Here is an 18,701-nt window from a genome sequence, read left to right as displayed (position 1 = left end):
TGCTGGAGCCAATCCCAGCCAACACAGGGCATAAGGCAGGAACCAATCCCGGGCAGGGTGCCAACCCACCGCAGGACACACACAAACACACCCACACACCAAGCACACACTAGGGCCAATTTAGAATCGCCAATCCACCTAACCTGCATATCTTTGGACTGTGGGAGGAAACCCACGCAGACACGGGGAGAACATGCAAACTCCACGCAGGGAGGACCCGGGAAGCGAACCCAGGTCCCCAGGTCTCCCAACTGCGAGGCAGCAGCGCTACCCACTGCGCCACCGTGCCGCCGTGCAACATTCTATACAGCATATTCATGTGAACCCACCTACACTCCCAAGTAGAGTAGGGGTGGCATGGAGCCTGTCCAGGCAGATATGGGTACAAGTTCATGTATGGCCGCACTCAGCCTCATGGGGACAAATGAACTAACATGCATGTGCAGTGGAATCACAAAGCTCTCCACTTGCTGCACACTTTATTGTGTTGTAAATGTATTAAATTAATGCACTCCTGATATCTTTGCAAAAGGACGAAGGTTCAAGTCTTTAGAGTCCTGGTGCTTCCTCTCTTGCTATATGGTTACGAGACATGGACGCTATCCAGTGACTTGAGATGACTCTTTGGAGAATCCTTGGGTACCGTTGGTTTGACTTTTTGTTGCTCATGGAGCCCCGAATGAGGCACATTACCTGTTGTGGCAGATAGAGGTCGCTGTCGTCCTCTTGAACCCTCGGACAATACGCCAAACACCAGGTAAAAGTCCAAATATTAATTTTATTCAGACAATAACGTGCACAAAGCACCCTCCACTCCACAATAATAAATCAACAATACCATACAATCCTCCACACTCCCAAACGCATTGCCACCCTTCCACCCAGCTCAGCTCAGCGTAGTGGTTTCCCAGAGTCCTTTATATAGTCCTTGACCCGGAAGTGTTTCGCCCTCTCTGTCCACGTGACTAGGAACACTTCCGGGTCATATAAAAACGCCGCTTCTTCACCCTGGAAGCACGTCATTCCTCTTGTCCATGTGACTTGGACGAACTTCCGGGGCATAGGGCAAATAGTTGCTGCTCCTCCCTGCAGCTCCTTCTAGCGGCCCCCATGGTATCCAGCAGGGCTGTAAAGGAGAACTCCAATGTCCATAATTCCCTGCTGGCATTCGGGGCACCTCCATGCTGCAGGGAGGACTCCACCTGGCGGCCTGGGGGTATTGGCCGGGATGAAAGGCTGGCCACATATCACACTGTATTGTGAGGGAGCGTCAGTTACGGCATGACAGCCACACGGCATGATTCCCAGAGGGTGATCCGGCTCGTAAGATCCTCATTGTTGGGGACCCAAGTGGCTGGACCAGGCCAAGGGGACACCCACATAACACCTGGCTGTTTCAGCTAGAAGGTCATTTCCCGGGGGGCTGTTTTGGTAGGAAGACTGGACCGTGTGTCTGCCTGGGGGATTGCCAGCCAAGATCAGGAGCTGTTTCATCATGTGGACCATTTTTGTCTATCAACCTGCACTCAATAACCCATAATGGCACAATGAAAACAGATTTTCAGAAAGGTTTGCAGCTTTATTAAAATTTATTAAAAATCAAAAATCTAAGTCACTTACTCCAGGTTGTGCTCAGGTGCCTTTTTTTTGCTTTACTCCTTCTTGAGATATTTGAGAACCTGACTGGAGTCCACCTAAGGCAAATTGAATTGATTGGACATCATTTAGAAAAACACATGTATCAGTGCCTAGAAGGTCCAACAATTCACAATGTATGTCAGGACAAAAGCCTAGACATAAAGTCCAAGAACCTCTTTGAAGACCCCCCACAATCAAATTGTGGTGAGGCATAGACCAGGGCAAGGGGATAAAACCTTTTCTAAATCTTAGAATGCACCCAATGGCCTCAACAATCGTGAATTGGAAGAAGTGTGGAACCACCAGAACTGCTCCTAGAGCTGGCTGTCTGGCCAAGCTGAGCAAGAAAGGCCTTGGTTAGGGAGGTAACCAAGAATCCAACTGTCACTCCATCAGAAGTCCTCTACTGAAATGGGAAAACCTTTTGGAGGGACAACCATCTCTGCGGCAGTCAGTCAATCAGGCATGGATGTTAGAGAGACTAACTCCTGCTTGGAATTTGCCAAATGGTATTTAAAGGAGTCTGAGAGCATCAGGAGAAAGATTGCCTGGTCTGGCGAGACCAAAAATGAATTCTTTGGGCAGAATGTAAGCACTATGTGTGGTGAAAACCAGGCACTGCTCATCACCTGCCTGATGCCATCCTTATGTTGAAAAATGGTGGTGGCAGCATCATGCTATGGTGGTTCAGGGACAGGGAGACTGGTCAGAATTAAGGGAAGGGTGAATGCAGTCAAATACAGAGATGCCCTTGAAGAAAACCTGCTCCAGAGTGCACATTAGCTCAGATTGGGGCGATGGTTCACCCTTCAGCATGACAACCACCCAAAGTATTCAGCCAAGACAATGCTAGAGAGGCTTCAGGAAAAGTCTCAGACACTCCTTGAGTGGCCCACCCAAAGCCCAGACTTAAACCTCACAGAACATGCGTGGGGAGACCTGAAGATGGCCATTTACAGAAGTGTCCCATCCAATCTAACGGAGCATGAGAGGATCTGCCAGGAAGAATGGGATAAACTGTCCAAATACAAATGTGCAACACTTATAAAAACTTATCCAGAAGACTTGAAGCTGGAACTGTTGCCAAAAGGAACTTCTACAAACTACATGAACCTTTCTGAAAACATGCTTTCACTTTGTCATCATTCGTAATTGAGTGTAGATTGATGAGACCAAATGTATCCACTTACAACGCAGTGAAGTGTGCAGAAAGCGAAGGGGTCTGAAGACTTTGTGATTCCACAGTATGTGTGTTTGTCAGGGATACGCACAACTCGTAAAAGGATCAAGTGGACAAGAGAAGCGAGCCTGTTATTATTAGCCTGTTACAATCCTGACATGCTAAAAACCTACTGACCTTGAACAAAAAAGTGACCCTCAAAGTGGCCTTTTTGAGAAAGATTTTTAAATGAAAGTTATAGAAAATGACAAAAGTTTGTTTTTCCAAGTTTCCAGCCATTTCTGGACATGCGTCACTTTATATAGTTAGGGCAGGTAAAGGTTTTTCACATAAAAGTCGCTAGGAACTCTCACACCGTGCCTGCAGTATTTGTTTGAACCTGTGGAAGAAGCAGTCAATGAAATGACAGGCGATCTTTACTGGAAAGGGAGCCTGAGTTTTGTAAACTTTTCTATTAGAACCTGATTCCTAGTCATTGAGGGGTCATTATTGTCACATGTTCACAGTGCAGTGAAATTTGAAATTAGTAAGCAGGCAAAATCCAAAACCAAAAACGATATTAGCTCAGAAATGAGTTTTCTCTTCCCTAACAAGACACAGAGTCAGACAATGCAGAACACAAAGCTCGTCCTTAAATCAAATGGCTGGCAAAACTACGTGACCACACACCAACCCCGACATCACACACAGGCGGGGCTCACCAAATATTGACAGACGGCATCACGGCAACCAAACTCAAAATGGTTCAAACAGAGCTGAGACATCAACAAGAGCCCAAGAACATCCAAAAACGTTGTTCTGTACTGCCGCCCCGGGAGAACAACTAAACCCCGGGCTGCTGCCTGATCAGAACACTGCTAGGAAAACGCAGTTTATTGTCGAAATCTTTCAGGGTAATGTAACTAATCCTCGTCCTTATTTATGACCCACTCTCCGCACGCCCCAAATCGGCATAAGATATCAAGCATTAAAGCAATGAAAGGAAAAAAAAGGAAACGGTTATATTTACATATTAACAGACAAGACCGTTTATGTAATTCCCCCCCCAAAAAAACAAATACATAACAAGAATCAAAGACAACCTTTCACAGATTAGGGTGCGAGATGTTCGATAACCCGGTTTCCCCAAACTGGATTACTGTCCTTACAGTTCATGAGCACAGTGAAATGCTTGAAGCCCCACGGAGTACTCCGTCAGCCGATGCCAATAATACCAGTCTCAAAGGTCGATCACTCCGGTGAAACCAAAAAGAAGTTTGTCTTCAGAGACGCGTCTCCCTTGCATCTCCGAGTTCTTCCAGTAGGTGGCACGCAGGTGGATTTTTGCCGCTAACTCGCTGCTTCTCCTTGCTCCACCGCTCGATGTCTCTCTCTCAATCTCTCCCTTCTTTTCTGGTTAAATCGTCTTCATCCCCAACTGTCCTGTCCGCGCTGTGTCTTCCCCTTAAAGGTGTATTTCCCCATTTTTGGGGAACCCTCAGCAACCCTGATGTACAGCCTAAAGGGGACTCAAACTGACTACGGGACAATAGTACATGTGGCGCCCGCTACAGTCTTACGTCATTTGGACTTGTAGTGCCAAAGTTGCTCAGATGTGATGGATATTTATATATAAATATTTATATATATTGTGAATTTCCCCTTGGGATTAATAAAGTATCTATCTATCTATCTATCTATCTATCTATCTATCTATCTATCTATCTATCTATCTATTTAGGATCTTAAAAAATCCCAGAAATTCTCTTTTTTCTCCTTTCCCTTGACTCTAAGCGACTGCATGCAGCCATTTGTGTAACACACTTAAGGTAGAAAAGTAGCAGCACAAGTAGAAGGAAGTCGTAGCACCTTGGGAAATAGCCCATTAAAAGCTCAACCGAGTCCCGACTTTCATGGAGCTCATCTTTCTAAAGCAGGGAAATAAAAATAACACAACATTCCTAAACCTGCTTAATCGAGTTCACGTTTCCTGGGGTCAGACCCTAAACTGGCCGAACCGAGTGGAAAGCAGAAGCCATGTCTAAATGAGGTGCCGGTCCATGCATACATTCACACAGGACCACTCTGAGATCACCAGTAGACCTAGCCTGAACATTTTGGGGGGATAAGGACAGACGATGGACCTCCTGGAGGAACATCCACACCTCCGAAACCTAAACACTGGATTTGGGCTCAGAACCCTGAAAACCTGTGGCAGCAATGCTAGCAGCTCCTCTGCTGTGCCACTTCTAAGATAATAATAATAATAGTAATAGTAATAATAATTACTTACTTTCATATATCTCTTTTCTAATGTACTCAAAGTGTTTTACATAGATGGGGGGGGGGGGGGGGCACTTCAACCACCACCAATGTGTGGCATCCATTTGGATGATGCGATGGCAGCCATTATTGCGCCGGTAAGCTCCCCACACATTAGCTGTTAGGTGATGAAGTGATGGTTGAAATAGTTAGACAGTAAGGGACAGGGGATTATTAGAGGGCCTACGATGACCAGGCCGTAGTGGGCAGTTTACCCAAGATATCGGGGTACACCCCACTCTTTATGAACGATGCCCAGGAAACTTTTATGACCACAGAGAGTCAAGACCTCAATTTTACGTCTCAGCCGAAAGATGGCAGTAATTGTTTCAGCACAGTGTCCCCCGTCACTAGAACTGGGCATTGGGATCCACAGACAGACCGTAGGATAAGCACCCCCTGTTGGCATCATCAAAATCTCTTTAAGACTGCAGAGGGAAATAAATTACAAACCCAAAAGCCCCCTGATTATTTACAATTGTCAAGCTGATTATTATTACCCCTGACAGCACATTCCAGAACATTTCATGCTCTAAAACTTTGACCCAGTGCCACCCAGCACCACTTTCATAATGAAAATTGGAGTGAGATACGTTGGTATACTTAAATAAAGAAACTAGCGTAACATTGCGTCATCTAGTGGCCTCAGGCTGTTGCTACACTTGTATGCTGTGAAGTGAACAAAGCTAGAATGAGCCCAGTCTAAAAAGAAAAAGAATGAAGACATACTGTGCACTTGAAGTGAGCAGGGGGCATCTCTGAAGTGAAGCCAGTGGCATCTTACATCTCTGTTCACTCTCAGATGGTAGCGGCCTGGCACATCTGTATGGCAGACTGCTTGAAAGGCCAGGTGACGTTAATGCTTTATGGCTCCAAGCTGCAGGCTGATTGGACCCCAGGGATTCATCTTGCCTACCGCTGAATGCCAGCATTAGCTCAGGATTTCCTGGTGTTATATATGCCAGTACGCCACACGCAGCACAAGTGCACATCTTGTCCCCACTTTTGGCTTTGCGGCTCTTGGACGTGCATGTGGTTGTAGGGAGCAGGTTGCTGTGTGTGTTGAAATGGGAGGACATGGTGAGCTGTTTGGCAGAGTGTAGGAGGCACTCAGTAGTTAAACATGCCGTGCCAACTGACTCCATTTGCATGATCCCAAAGTAGACACAACAGACATGGCATCTTATCTGTGGAATGGCCTTATCTGCCTTCCTGACCTCTTCTTCTTCATCCTCTTCCTCCCGAATGTGTTGTGCTCTTGCTGCCTGTTGAGTACTGAGGTCCTTTCACATGCTATCCACTTGGCAGTGCCACCTCAGTCATGTGCATCCTGTTTGTTGCTTTTAATGGCTACAAGGTAGCATTTCTTCAGTTAGTCCTGTTCAAAGTGTGCACTTATCCTGGAAAATACCAGTTTACCGTTCACAAATTCCCAAATGGCATGCTTCATTAATCAGCTGCAGTCCTAAAACAATTTGTGGCAGCTGGAAAACAGAGCATAGCATCAGCTGGCCGCTAATGGGCTCTTCCTCTGAGGATGAGACTTGAATCTCATGGCATGGTGAAGACAGAAAACTGTGTTTTCAATGGGGCGTACTTGGTGAAGTAGAGAAGCACAAGGACCGTGAACACCAAAGTGTCTGTGCTGTCACGTGTGTTGTAGAGTTTTCACAATGTCAACGGTATGGCGTGAGGGGATCTGGCACCAACACCTCATTTTCTAAACTGGCCAATGGTGTGGCCTCACAATTCCAGGAGACCAGGCTTAAAACTTGGCATTCTCTCTCTGGGGCTCCTCTTAATAAATAATTTGGTTTCTTGAAATATTCCATGGCCATAGAAGTGAAGTGCATTATATGCGAGAAGTTAAGGACGGGTGGGTATGTGCACAGATATGTAAGGCACTATGATAGATAGATAGATAGATAGATAGATAGATAGATAGATAGATAGATAGATAGATAGATAGATAGATAGATAGATAGATAGATAGATAGATAGATAGATATAATTTGGTATAGTAGGCAGGATTAGAGGGCGGCACGGTGGCTCAGTGGGTAGCGCTGCTGCCTCACAGTTAGGAGACCCGGGTTCGCTTCCCAGGTCCTCCCTGCGTGGAGTTTGCATGTTCTCCCCGTCTGTGTGGGTTTCCTCCGGGCGCTCCGGTTTCCTCCCACAGTCCAAAGACATGCAGGTTAGGTAGATTGGTGATCCTAAATTGGCCCTAGTGTGTGCTTGGTGTGTGAGTGTGTTTGTGTGTGTCCTGCGGTGGGTTGGCACCCTGCCCGGGATTGGTTCCTGCCTTGTGCTCTGTGTTGGCTGGGATTGGCTGCAGCAGACCCCCGTGACCCTGTGTTCAGATTCAGCGGGTTGGAAAATGGATGGATGGATGGATGGATGGTAGGATTAGATAGATAGATAGATAGAAAGAATTTAGTATAGTAGGCAGGATTAGATAGATAGATAGATAGATAGATAGATAGATAGATAGATAGATAGATAGATAGATAGATAGATAGATAGATAGATAGATAGATAGATAGATAGATAGATAGCACTCTATGGTAGAGAGATGGCTTGTGAAAGACACTATACACTGGTAATATAGGTAGGTGGATGGAATGAAAGGCATTATGTAATCTAGATGGACAAATACTGTCGGACTCTATATACTGTAGATAGACTGTAGAATATGAAAGGCACTATATACCATACATTAGACAGCAAAAGGCGGTATATAGAATAGGGAAATAGGTATGAAAGGCACTATATTATAGATAGAAAGACACACAGATAGATATGAAAGGCACTATATAACCAAATTAGACAGACAGTGACAGGCACTATATAGTGTAGACAGATAAATATGAAAGGCACCATATACAGTGGGATACCTGCTGGACACTCACTTCTAACCTGTTTTCTCCTGCAGCTCTCCCCATGTATTGGCTGGACCGCTACAAGACCCCTGGTCCCACCCCATCCACGTCTAGCCATGAGGGCTGGATGGCCGTCTCCTAGTACTTGACCACTTTGTTTTGAAGTCTTGCTTTTCAGGGCCTCTGCAGGCGTTGATCCACAGGCCTCCTTCTGTTTTCCTCCTTTCGAAGGCTCCTCAGGCTTGCCATTCGCGTGCTTTCGCTGGCCCCTCATGCATCATGACAATGGCCTTTTGTTTCGTTTTATTGTACCGTGTTGCAGCACTCGACCAGACACGGTGTGTTTAATTTGGGCCCTGGCGACGAGCATAGGAAAGAATCCACGGCGGTTTACATGAGACGGGCGTGGGCTTCAGGATTTAATGACACCAGTGAAGGAGGTTTTCTGATTTTCCTCCATGGAATCCTGGATTTTGTCCACTCTGAGTGTAACATTCCAGTCCGGCTTGTCATTGTTATCTTAGCAGTAACTGACTCTTTTCCTTTCTTTCAGATTTCATCTCTTTTTCACATCCTTCACTTTGTTTCTGTACTTATATTTTTACTTTGATTAGCTTCTTAATCCTGAAGGCTTTGTGTCTCCTTACTGGTTACACTGAATGAACGAGGTGATCAGCCCGTGCCTCCATGTGTCCAGGTGAATTTCATCAATATGAAGTAAAAGTCAAAGCCCAACAATTGCAGTGTTTCTCTTTCTTTTTCTTGTTTCTGCTCTGTTGATGGGTTTAATTTTTGTGCTAAATGTGCCAAAAGTTCTCCTGCAGCCTGATAACACTTTACAGTTTCATCCAAGGTAGAGCCTTGAACTAAGAAATGGCTTGTCTTTGCTTTTTTGTTCTTGGACAAGGTTATTGTGTGCTTCTATCAATTCACTTGGACGTCTAAAAACAAACTAAACATTTTTACTTCAGGAAATTACCAAGAGGGAAGAAGCGATTGGGCAGTTAAGCTGTATTCAGCTGCCTGTCGACTCCGGGGTATGTAGCTGGATCGCATGAAAAGACCACCGGTGGAAACTAACAGTGACAGTCTGACTTGATGTCTTTGTGGCTCTTAGTCACGTGTGGTTGTTTTTTGGTAGAAGCAGACTTGGTTTTAAGTCCATTGAAGTTAAAGCATCTTTGTCATCATCATCATCATCATTTTCATTCCACACATCCTGGTGAGGGTCACAGTAGCAACACACCAACCAGGCCTCCTTACTACCTCCAGAGCTTCCTGAGGAATTCCCAGATACTTACAGGACAGTCCAGAGTGGTAAGTCCTTCCGACATGTCCTGGGTGTGTCTGAGCACATCTCTCTGGGGGTATCCAAACTACATGCCGAGACCACTTCTGTTGGTTCCTCTACATCTGGACCAGCACAGCACAGGCAGGTGATGAGACCTGCTCGTGGTCATGCAGTGTCAGTAGCAGGATTTGAAGTCACATCCTCACGGTTTGAGGTCCAACTGCCGCATCAACGTGCCTGTTTCATTTTAAAAGCAGCTCTTCAGAACCACTAGTCAGAATTCATGTAGATTACGTTGCTTTTCGTGACAAGTCATTTAATGGACTTTACTTAACTAGTTGTGCTACATGTCAAAGATGGGCTGCAATATAAATAATCAACGTAGATCTCAGTGTTAAGTGTTTGCAGTACACTAAGCAATCGAATGCATTTTGTAATGCATGTTGTAATAAAATGCATTTCATCTGTATTTCCAACAGATGGTGCATCACAAACATTTGTAGTAATAAAAACATTTGTAGTAATAAAATGTGTTACATACATTTGTAGCAATAAAATATGTTACTAAATGTAGTAAGGTAGTATTACAAATGTTTGTGATGCAACATATTTTATTACTAGAAATGTTTTGGATGTATCATCTGTTGGAATGACATATGCAATGCATATTATTATTATCTGCAATTTGGTATGGGATTCGAAAAAGAAGTGTTAATATTTGTGGTGTACAATCTGTTGGAATAACATGTGGCAACCGGATAGACACATAGACACTTACCTTTTCATTAAGGTGGATTGGATAACTTGATAAATCTTTTTTACAGTCTCTGTAGGTATTTGCAGTATAGGCAAAATATATATTTATATATATATATATATATACAGGGTGAGTCAAAATTATGTTAACACTAATGGTGCTGCTATGTATATACTTATATACAATTTTTGTTGACAATTTATGTGCCACGTATGGTACGTGTGTTGAACATGATGGCGAATGGGTTGAGACATTCCTATAAATCATCTTGCACCTATGTAGTATGTTTTGTGAATAAATTGTTTCCGCCATTCAAATGTTAACATAATTTTGACTCACTCTGTATGTGTGTGTATATGTTTATATATTTACTAGCTGTGCAATCCATCTAAGACTACTAAATAATCAATGTAGACTTCAGCATGCGATACATATGCCTCTGTTAAATGCCATTTGGTATGGGATTTGTAAAAGCAGTATTAATGTTTTTCATGCATTATCTGTTGCAATTACAAAGACATAGCAAGTGGATGGACACACAGACAGACACAAAACCATTTAGTACAGTGGACTATCTGTGCTACCTGTCTAAGATGGGTTGAAATCTAAGTAATCAATGCATTACTACAAATGCATATGTCTCTGTTATATGCCATTTGGGATTGGATTCGTAAAAGCAGTGTTTTAATGTTTCTGATGCACCATCTGTTGGAATAACAGAGACATCGTAACAGATACACAGACAAACCGACACTTATCCTTTTATTTTTAGGTGGATGAAATTCTTGTAATGTACTTTTCATTTGTCCACTTTTAATTCCCACTTGTGCCCATTCATGCTCTTCTGGGGCTCCTGCTTGGATTAAATGGGTATGGAAATTGAATGGAAAAATTTCCATAAACTCTCATGAGACGTTGTTGCCCCGCCTTGTGCTTTTTAAGATTAATTGCTTTCATATGTAACCGAAATGCGAGAATTGTGTTTGAATTAAAGGCGAGGCCAGTTTTGCTGAAGCTGCAGCATAATCAGAAATGAGATATTATCACCATATTGAGTGAGCACATTAAAATCAAGAAGGGCTTCAGGCATTTAAAAAAGTGAATAAGATAGTAATGGTAAAGTGTGAGAGTAAGTTCTGAGTAATTCTCCGTACTTTTATGATCATTTCTATTCGGGTTGGCCGTACAGCACTTTTTGACACACAGTTTGTTCGTGGTCACCTTGATCAGTTTTTTTGGATTGGTTCACCAAGGGGTTACCCTCCACACTCCGATGACTGCTCTCTTTGTGGGTCATGAAGACACTTGCATGGGAAACAGTGGGTTGCGACACCAGAAAGGATGAGAAGCGCTGTTATAAATAATATGTCAAAAATATAAGCAAGCGGAATACACATGTCGGCAAAATAATAATAATCTGATCTGGTTCATGTTAAGCATCCAATATGCTTAGTTTACCAGGTGGCTCTCTGTCTTAGTCTCTGGTCTGGCTTGGTCCAGAATGGTCCTTCATCCAGCATCCCATCTGCATAGACCAGCAGAAATGGCCTCTTCTCAGGATGGAAAATGGCAGAGTCACTTTGTCTTTCTCACAGCCAGTAATTTAAATAGGTCCTGCTGTCCTTGACACACCATTAGTTCAGGCAGACTCGGCCTCCATTCCAGTCCCACTGTCACCTGTTCATGTCTTAGCCACTTTTATTTTCTCCAGTTTCAAATGTAGTTTCAGACAAGCAAGAAAGAGAGGATGTACAGGTACTTAAGTCGTAAACTGCTGTCTCAAACCTGCTTCTCTCTCCAAGTCATAAAGGTACTTGGTCCTTTCCTCAGGGCTCATAGAATGTTAAACCCACTGGTCGTAAAAGTCCCCGAGTGAGGACTGGCTTAGACAGCTTTCCTGTAATTTAAAATATGATACTGTTAGACATTAATAAAATTAAAAAAACATAGTTAAACTAGGTGTCATTCTCCATTACAGAGAGAAAGCCTGTTGATCTATAAAGTGAGCGAATGCCACCCATGTCACATGGCAGGCCTCATAAAGAGCCGGTAGTCACTGTTGTGCCCGAGTGTGTTGCTGCGTGCCTGAAAACGTCCACCTCATTCTCTTGACCTTCACTAACAGGAACAAAACGGAGACATTTCACCATGCTCCAGCACTTCAATTCACAGGCCAGAAAAGGGCATTTGTTTAAAAAAAAAAAGGGACTTACAACCATGTCTGCTTGTGTTCGCTAATTGTTGTGTTCATTGTGTTCACAGTCATAGCTAAGCAGCTGTTATAGAAGATGGCAGGAGGGTGTTACCCTGGGTTCAACAACTAACACCTCCATCCCCTTCTTCATCACTGCATTTCCCCTCTCAATATAGTTTATAAAAGTTAATATTAAGAAAACATCTCTTCAGTTTATACAGACATAAAACAAATATGACCCGTGTGAGAGATGTGCCCTGGACATTGACTGTGATGGATCAAACGGATGCTGAACTTGTCCATATGTTGAGCTTTTGTCTGTCTGAATAAGGTGGCGTGCAGGCTGGCTTCACCACAGAAGACATTTGTGGAGCTCTCTCCATTGAACCTTGATCTGCACCACTTCACATTCAGATCCAGGCCTGAGTAAACCAAGCACATGTTCTTGATGCGGACGTAGAAAGCGCTCTTTTAGTTACTTTTTTTTTTTTTATTAGAAGTTTAATAATAAGGTTGATTAAACTGATTACTCTTATCTTCTGTTTCTTCTTACGTTCCAGTTTCCCCTCTGACACTATAGATACTGTAAATGGGAAGAATTTTGTAGCTTTTGTACCTTTGTTTGTGTCACGATATTAAAAAAAAACGTTTAAAATAAAATGCATTAATATGGATATTCTCTCATGATTGAACCCCTTTTCTGTTTAGAAAGGCAAGCTGGGAGATGGGACTCAGGTAACGGAGCTCAGGCCTGCTCCCAGCATTCCTCAGCATTCCTGTCTCTTTGGGGTGACGCAAAAGGGGGCAATAGCAGGCTGCTGGGCATGCTGCGGGCAAGCCGTGGGAAAGCCACTGCTTCTCAAGGCAGGGCGGCCACTGGCTACCCACAATGCTTTGGAATGTTGCTCTGCTGAGTTCATTCTATCACAGCTGCTCTGTAGCGTAGTACTGGTCTGTAGGTGCAATGATGGGGACCTGGGCTTTACGTACTGTTCTCACTCTTTGATTTTTTTATTTGCTTATGAATTTATTGTCTATACTTTTGGTGTCTATATTTGGTATGAAAACCACTTACTGTTCATTATTTAGATCCTCATTTGACTGTGTTTGGTGCAATGATTGCTCCTTTTAAAACTTGTTAAAACGATGCGATGTAGCCACAGGAAGAGGACAAAGAAATTGACTTCCCAGACTGGCAGGGTATTAGTGAGAGGACCGTTATTGTTAGTCATAATAGTAGCCAAATGATTTAAATCAGTTTTAGGATTAGTAGTAGAAGTAATAGTAATATGTAGTAACTCTATTTAAAATTGTTATTCATATTTGTTACAGAAGTAGCACTAATAGCAGGACTGTTATTATTATTAGTAGTAGTAGTAGAAGTGCCAGTAATGAGATAGACATTATTATTATTATTATTATTGTTAGCCAGAAGAGTAGCAATAGCAGTCATGACTATTGCTTTTGTAACTGTTTTGTCATTAGGAGTTGGAGTGCCAACTGCTTCTTCTCATTATTATTATTATTATTATTATTATTATTATTGCTATGGGAGCAGCAGTGGTTTAATGGTTTGTGCTGCTGTGTTACCAATGCACCGGCTTGGATTCAAATCCTCCCTCAAGCCATTGTCCTCGTGGAGCTGATGCACTCTCCCAGGGGTTACATGGAATTTCCTCCCACAATTCCACAGGTTTGTCGATCAGGCTGCTTTGTCCTGGTAGGGTCCTAATGTGACCTTATTTACTATGTAGACCTCACCACAATACCCCAAATCCCAACTTTAGCCATTGTATGTTAACTCTTACCAGCCTGGTCAGTGTCAGGATTGACTGCTACTATAGCACAATATGCCCCCCCCCTCCCCTTTCTTTTTCTTATATCTGTAACCCAAACAGTTTGGAAAGAAAGTTACCTTTTTTTATTCATACATAGATTAACTATAAGCAGAGTAAAACAAGTGTTGGTAAAATCATACAACCTGATTTATAGGCAGTTTATCTTGCATCTTATCTACCAGGTGGCTCCTTGTCTTAGTATGTTGTGAGCTACGAGTCTCAAAGCACTAAGTCCCCATAGTCCTAAAAGCACTCCCAATAAAGCCCAGATGGGTGACAGAGGGTATCACACCTTCAACCTTACACGTAAGCGCACTGACAGACGCCTTATCTGTGCCTCTCACCTGATGAGTATTGGGCTCCATGCCCACCTGTGTGGTGTATGTTAGTGAGTGTGTGTACTCTGTGGTGGACCAGCATCCTGCAGTTACTGTAAGGGAGTCTGAAGATAAATGGATGGATCACAATCTTTATATCTGCTGTCTCTGAGATTTTACCTAATATTATTATAATTCCAGAAGCAGCAATGTTAACCAATCTGCTTCCAATAATAATAATAATAATAATGTATTTTAAAGAGACAACTATTTCTTTGTAATTCAAATGCATAGTCATGACAAGGTCACACCTTAGGTATCCATTATGAACCAGTTATTAACAGTCTATAAGCATTTCATTAAATATAATTTTGACAAAGTTAAACTATTATTAAAATAATAAGTCTTGAAATATGTTATTATCTTTTTTCATAATATTGTAATACCTCTTAATTGTTGCTTATAATGGATCCCTAAAGTGTTGCCAATAATAATACAGTTTTGCTCTTCCTCTTACAAGCGCTAATTTTACTTAACCCTCCTTTTATTACATCCTGTTGAGTAATCCAAAGGATGGCATCATTGCACCTCCTTGTTATTTTTTTTTCTCCATCATACCAATGTTAAGATTTTTGCCAGAATTATGAGCAATGATCTGAGCGATTTTCTAGTGAATTCCTTCTAATGGCTGGATTTGTTTCTCAGTTGAATGCGAAGGCCGATGCCTGCTTATTTAGTCCAGCTTATCATTTCGCCCTTAATTCACCAGCATCATTCTGATTTTTACTTGATGATAACTGGTTGCTAAATAATGTTATAAAACATGGACTAGTTATATTGTTCCTTTGGTTGGTTATGAGCCTAAACGTGAGAGAGGGTGTCTAATTCTGGTTAGCTTCCCCATTAATGTACTTAAAGGGCTTAAATTTTCATCACACCCTTCACACCTGTGGGCCTGAACCTGTTAGTGTTTTCGACAGCTTTTTTCTAAGTTTCTGTCACTTGAATGTCTTTCCCTAGCTTGAAGGTTGGAGATACTCCCAGCCCGGCTAGTTTGTATCATTGGACTGCTGATTTTCCTTTGTTTTTGGTTGTGGATACTCTTGACATTGAAGAGGACCCAACACCTAAAGAAGCGTCTCAAAAGGCCGTAATTCTGTCAACTGGTTCACTGCCGGGTGTTGAATTGATATATGCCACACTTAAGGAGAACTTTGTTTGCACTCTGAGGAGCTTTCTGCAAGAATTATGAACAGATGAGCAAAAGCTGGTGTGTGGAATCAGTGGGTAATCAGTAGGTAATGTTCATCAGATTGTAGGTGTAACGTATGGAGCTTGTGATGGCCAGGGACCAAAGTAAGCCTGACTTTGTTAGATCTGTACAGAAAGCAATAGCATGAAGAATGAACAAGAAAGAGAAAGTGCTACAAGGTACATGACTTCTTCACCAGTGTGTATGGAAATCAGTGGTTCTTTCTAAGCTCCAGAGTTTGGGGAAAACTGAAATCTTAAAGGAACTAGTTATGGAGAATGCCATCTCTTCTGGCATGAATGCCTTACACAGATGAATCAAGTCATACCTTGACACACAATACCTTGACAACCAAAGCCACTCCACCTTGTTCTTCTGACCAGCATCATGCAGAACATCCACTTTTCATGACTCACTCACACACACTTCTGTGCAGCAGATAAGAAGCCACCAACTCATTGGTTTTGCTGTGATTCTCTCTTACGATTTTAGCTTCTTTTTATTTTTTTTGGTTACCCAGAAGCTGTGATACAATCTTGGTGTTATTGTTGGGGTTTTAACACCCAAGAAATCTAATTCCGCAATCAGAATTTTGTTTTGAGCTTCATTTTAGAACTTAAATGTTTTTTTTACCGTCTTTTCCTGCACCATTTTGTTATGAGGCTATTTGATCGGTTTTGCTTCATCCATTTCTTGTCATGTTATTGAGATATTGGTATAAAGATCAACCTAAAATATTTGCAAGTGTCCAACATTGGAGCAAACTTAGCATACTACTTACTCAGAACTTTGATTACTGAAATTTTGAAGCAAAGCTCTACCTTTGACTATAACTTTTGGTTTGCAATCGTTGACGTTTCTGTCTTTTTGAATTTCTTTTGATGCTTGCTCCGCACTTACTCCTGATCCTTACTCTTTTTCTGATTGACCGTCCTTTTTACAGTCAGTACAAGTTTATATTTTGAACCCTTTTTAAATGAGCATCATCCATTTTGTGTAGATTTCCGTGTGATGTATTTTTCCCAGTCTGTATGCCCACAGCTATTCATATAATGTAGAGATCATCTGCTGTGTTGTGTCCCTATTTAAGATGGTGGCTCTCATATTTTTTGGTCCATGGTTTTGGATCCACTAATGACAAACAACATACTGTGTGAAGTTCTGATTAGGGATTTCCAGTTTAGCTTTGGCTTTTAACCTTTTGCATTTGTTTTGAGACACCCATTTTGTTTTGTGTTCTTTGTACTTTCCTTGATTTTGTGTTTTGTCTTTTCACAGAATTGAATTCTGAACTTATTTTTTGTTTGTTAATGCATTTTGGTACAGTTATTTTGAGTTGTTATTGTTCAGTTTTGTCACACTGCCATTTTGTTTATCACAACAACAATTGTGCCAACAATTAAAAAATTTTTTCTTGGTGGCAGCCAGACTATTGTTGGCATTCATGCTCAGGTGCCATCAAGTGACATCATCAACAGCTATGAACAAGCAGCAATGCCTAGGTGTAATATAAAAGTGAGCACTCTATTTATGTTATAACACCATATAGGAATGATTTGGCTCTGTTCCTCCATGGTGACATTCACCTGCTCCAGGCCCTCAAAGCACAGTGCAGGTGTCTGCGATTTCTTTTCTAAGTGTGGTGTAAATCAATACGCTCGCTGTGTTCATGCATGCAGAAATGTGCTGGTGATTCTGGGATTTGTTTGTCCTTCTGGGGTTTGGATATTCCAGTGACGTAGACTTGCTCATGGTAGTTACAGTAGATGGTGTTGCATGTACCTGCCCTCCCTTCATCTCTGCTCCTCCACTTTCTGTCTTTTGTTTTAAATGTTCCCTCTGTTTGGATGCTAATTGTGTGTTTGTTGTGGATAAGGGCGACATCTCCAAGTCGGACTCTGAAGACTTCTACTCCCAGAGCCTGGAAGACGTGTGTGGAAGCAAGAAGGACCTTTCAGCTTCAGCCAGTAGGTGGACACGTTGTGGTCTCTCTTGGATTCCAGTTACCCATAATGGTTGAGTAAGAATACATTTTGCAGGAATTAATTAATTTTGCAAAGTAGCCCAAAAAACACTTTTCTTTGCTTTAACATAGTCTAGTCAATGCCTGCCACATGGCACTTCCTATATGGCCGTTCTGTATGGTGACTACCAGCCCAAGGCGCCTGGCACATTAAGTGCGATTGTGTAATTGTTAAGATGCACTGTAGCTTTTACAGGTTAGTGAGATGTTGCCGTACAGAAGCAACTTGCTGCATTTGAGCCACTGTCTCTCCAAATGACCATTTTTCATAGGGTAGCCTTTGATTTCTGGATGACACTCTTATTTTAATCTCACCATCGGATATCCACTCCCATTGATAGAGCCAAAAATTCTCTTCCATAGTCTTCCTGCTTTAACAAATATTTCTGTCCCAGAGCTTGTGGCCTCAGTTTGAGGGCCTGGTTGAATTTTCCTACTGGTCCTTGCCAGGTTTTTTTCATCCATTACCATTTTGGATTTTCTATGAGTTCCAGTGTCAAGCCAGGATTGACAAGCTTTGTTGGGTTAAATGGCCTGTTCTCGCCTAAATCTTTCTAATGTTCTAACATTCTAACGAGTCAGTTTTTAAATGTGTTTTAAATCAGTGTCGCTCAAAGTGTTTTAGACCGAGGACCACTTTCCCAAATCAAAGATATGGAGAACCATCTGTAGCCAACATTCACACATTACCGTAAATTCTATGTTACAGTGATCACATTCTTTTTTTTCTACCTATACTCAAGTAAAAAATCTTAAATATCCCAAGGTTCAAAGAAGAAGAGTGGTGCACAGACTTAAATAGTTAGTTAATAAAGCCGATGTCACATTACGCAGCGACTGGTTGTGGAGCTATGTTAGACTTCTCGACTGCATTTGCTGATCATCTCGCCAGACTTTGTCAACTTACACAAGTGAAAATCTCTGGCCATGTCCGATTTCCCGACCTTCCTTTTTGTGACAGCCCATAACATGCTGCCTGAAGGAGCTGGTGCTATGCAAAGGGCTAACAGGTACGCCACAATCTCGGCCCT

At 42.3% G+C, this 18,701-nt stretch overlaps 1 protein-coding gene across 14 annotated transcripts in view; it reads left to right on the top strand.

The window, feature by feature from the left end:
• Positions 1–18,701, top strand: part of cacna1g (calcium channel, voltage-dependent, T type, alpha 1G subunit) — a 453,630-nt gene that overhangs the window by 324,891 nt on the left and 110,038 nt on the right. For 9 of the 14 annotated variants that reach the window (XM_051936485.1, XM_051936489.1, XM_051936487.1 and 6 more), the window contains exons 15-16: positions 8,970–9,035; positions 17,524–17,614. In XM_051936485.1, coding sequence (XP_051792445.1) covers positions 8,970–9,035; positions 17,524–17,614 — 157 coding nt within the window. Of the gene's footprint in view, positions 1–8,969; positions 9,036–12,948; positions 12,976–17,523; positions 17,615–18,701 lie in introns of all 14 variants that reach the window. The other 5 variants (XM_051936495.1, XM_051936491.1, XM_051936490.1 and 2 more) reach the window with 2 other exon arrangements.

The sequence above is a fragment of the Erpetoichthys calabaricus genome, chromosome 14 (assembly GCF_900747795.2).
Source record: "Erpetoichthys calabaricus chromosome 14, fErpCal1.3, whole genome shotgun sequence".
Classification (NCBI taxonomy): domain Eukaryota; kingdom Metazoa; phylum Chordata; class Cladistia; order Polypteriformes; family Polypteridae; genus Erpetoichthys; species Erpetoichthys calabaricus.
The sequence above is the reverse complement of the archived record's forward strand: the minus strand, read 5'-3'. Positions and strand labels throughout refer to the sequence as shown.